This window comes from Cyprinodon variegatus, unplaced genomic scaffold, assembly GCF_000732505.1.
Source record: "Cyprinodon variegatus isolate N-32 unplaced genomic scaffold, C_variegatus-1.0 Scaffold131, whole genome shotgun sequence".
NCBI classification, from domain to species: Eukaryota; Metazoa; Chordata; class Actinopteri; order Cyprinodontiformes; family Cyprinodontidae; genus Cyprinodon; species Cyprinodon variegatus.
This window is the reverse complement of record NW_015150584.1, coordinates 551,828-554,084: the sequence shown is the minus strand read 5'-3', so window position 1 is coordinate 554,084 and position 2,257 is coordinate 551,828. Positions and strand designations below refer to the sequence as shown.

At 38.5% G+C, this 2,257-nt stretch overlaps 1 protein-coding gene across 1 annotated transcript in view; it reads right to left on the bottom strand.

The window, feature by feature from the left end:
* Positions 1 to 269: 269 nt before the first annotated feature.
* melk (maternal embryonic leucine zipper kinase) overlaps positions 270 to 2,257 on the bottom strand; it is a 14,681-nt gene continuing 12,693 nt past the window's right edge. Inside the window, exons 15-18 of the mRNA XM_015376180.1 lie at positions 1,499 to 1,595; positions 1,249 to 1,405; positions 1,013 to 1,116; positions 270 to 933 (exon numbers count right to left, since the gene is read on the bottom strand). Coding sequence (XP_015231666.1) covers positions 756 to 933; positions 1,013 to 1,116; positions 1,249 to 1,405; positions 1,499 to 1,595 — 536 coding nt within the window. The 3' untranslated portion in view covers positions 270 to 755. The remainder of the gene's footprint in view (positions 934 to 1,012; positions 1,117 to 1,248; positions 1,406 to 1,498; positions 1,596 to 2,257) is intronic.

Sequence of the window (2,257 nt, the reverse complement as noted above, 5' to 3'; positions counted from 1 at the left end):
GGTCAGTCAAGTTTACAGAAAAATGCACTCATTGAAGTGACTGAAACTCTGACACGGTTTGACTCAATAGCATAGCTATAAATTATCAATCTAAACATCTAAAACCACTAACCACTATATTCAAACAAAGAGAACCTGGAAGACTTCAAATTAAATTCCTAATTTTGTTGCTCTGTTCACCAAAATGAGCAGAATCCAAGATGAACAAAACAGTAAAACTACTAAAAACCCAATCGTTGAATTCAAAGAAGCAGCTTAATATCTCGGTAAAGAGAAGGTATTTATTTTTGCACCTTAAACAATTAAAATATGACATATTAAGAATGAAAGATAAAACAGAAACAAGACACTTATAACACTGAAAAACGATTGAGACGACTGTAAACATTAACATTAAATAGAACAATGATGTAATGTAATGCTTGTGTGTTGTATCTTCTGGGGTGAAAAACATCAGGTAAAATATGTTAAAACACAGCTGGAAGGTATAAAGAGCAAAGCACTGCTGTATTATATGCATCAAGACAACTGACAGAAATCACTTTAATCTTAATAGAGTATTAGGGGATTCAGAAGCTCTTAAAATACATATTACACGATTCTGACACGGCTGACCTACAGTTATCAATGTACACATTTTCCTCTGAATCAATATATCCAACAATGATCATTTTATTTAAGCTATTTCCGCTCAGAGAGAAGTCTTTTGTGTCAATAAGAGGCAGCGTTGCAGCTATATACAGCTAAAACGCTGCTTAGATGCTGGATGTAGAAAGGATGTCCTCCACCAGATGCTTGTAAACCCAAGCATCTCCCTTCAGCCTCTGCCGCCGCACGCCGACAACCTCCGGCCTCTGCAGCAGGCACACCTCCAGCTCGAACGCCATGGTCACTTTCCCAAAGTCATCCCAGGTCTGACACTTCAGGGTATACCTGCAGAACACGCAAAACAAACATCAAGAAATGGAAGGATCTCCTACAAAGATGAGTGACCAGAGAGAATCGGTTTTACCCTTTCTGTGTGAAGTCGACATTTTTCCCAGGCAGGACGGAGAGGATCTGGTTCAGCACCTGATCTGGACTGGTCTGACTGGTCAGGGTCACGTTATATTGAGCCTAAAGAAAATTTGTGAAACTTAGACTGTGAATGAGTCCGTAAAATATGCTGATTGCAGTAATGATGTTTAAGAGTGTGATGTAGTTTTTTAACAAAGCTTCTGCTTTTCTATGCCTGCTTTCATTTCATACCTTGTTCTTCCGTGGAGCGTCCCGCAGAGCCCGTTTTTTACTCGGAGTGAGCATGGTGATGACCTTGTCCAGGCCTCTTTCCAGGGAGCCAAACATCTTCCCTCCACGTTTCTTCTTCCCGCTGTCTCCTGTGGCAGCCATGTCCAAAGACCTGGACCTGAAAGGCAAGCAAGGAGACCCTCAACACGGATGAGAATATATATGTTTTTTGGTTTGTTTCCAGCATATCTTGGAGCAAACATGAACTCACCTTCTCTCTGGACTGAAGGCTAATACTTCCAGGTTTGTGGCCTCCTTGTTCTCAGCAGCTCTCTTTTTGTTGTGCTCCTTTGATGTACTCTCGCTGCCTGCAGAAAAATACCAGACAGCATTTTAGAACAGGTGAGGGAGATCAAATACGTTTTAAAGAGCTTTCCAAAGCAATAATATAACCATTTGTACCAGTTAATAAAAGAACCTGGAGAGTGCAATGTAAGGATAGGCAGAGCTTTAATATATTGAAATAATTTTGAGAGGTATATTCTGTAGAAAAATGACAAACAATAAAACTTTTTATTTGTTGTATTTTAAGAATTGTTTCCTTATCTAGGTGCCTAATGAATTTCAAAAGCACTTGGTGTATTATTTAGCTGTTTTTGAACATTTATTTTAACAGATCATCAGATTGAAATTCAGATCTGCCAATTGAAGCCGCCATGACTGATGTAATTTCTTGGCCTGTGGAGTTTCCCTGCTCTGAATGCTTACAGCTGATATATAGCTTTTTTTCATGGTTGAGATGCTAACACTCATAAGCTGAAAAAGATGATGGTGACATAAAAATTTTTTTTTTAAAAATCAGCTAATATAGGTCAAAGGTCTCTGATATCCTAACCCTAACATTGAACAATTCTGTCCAAAAAGAATATTTTCCTGATAAAGTACGACCACGGTTTAGTTCTTTAAGGTCTCAATACGATTTTATGTTAGATATTCCTAAAGTTTGGAGTTTTATTATCATAGGACCTGG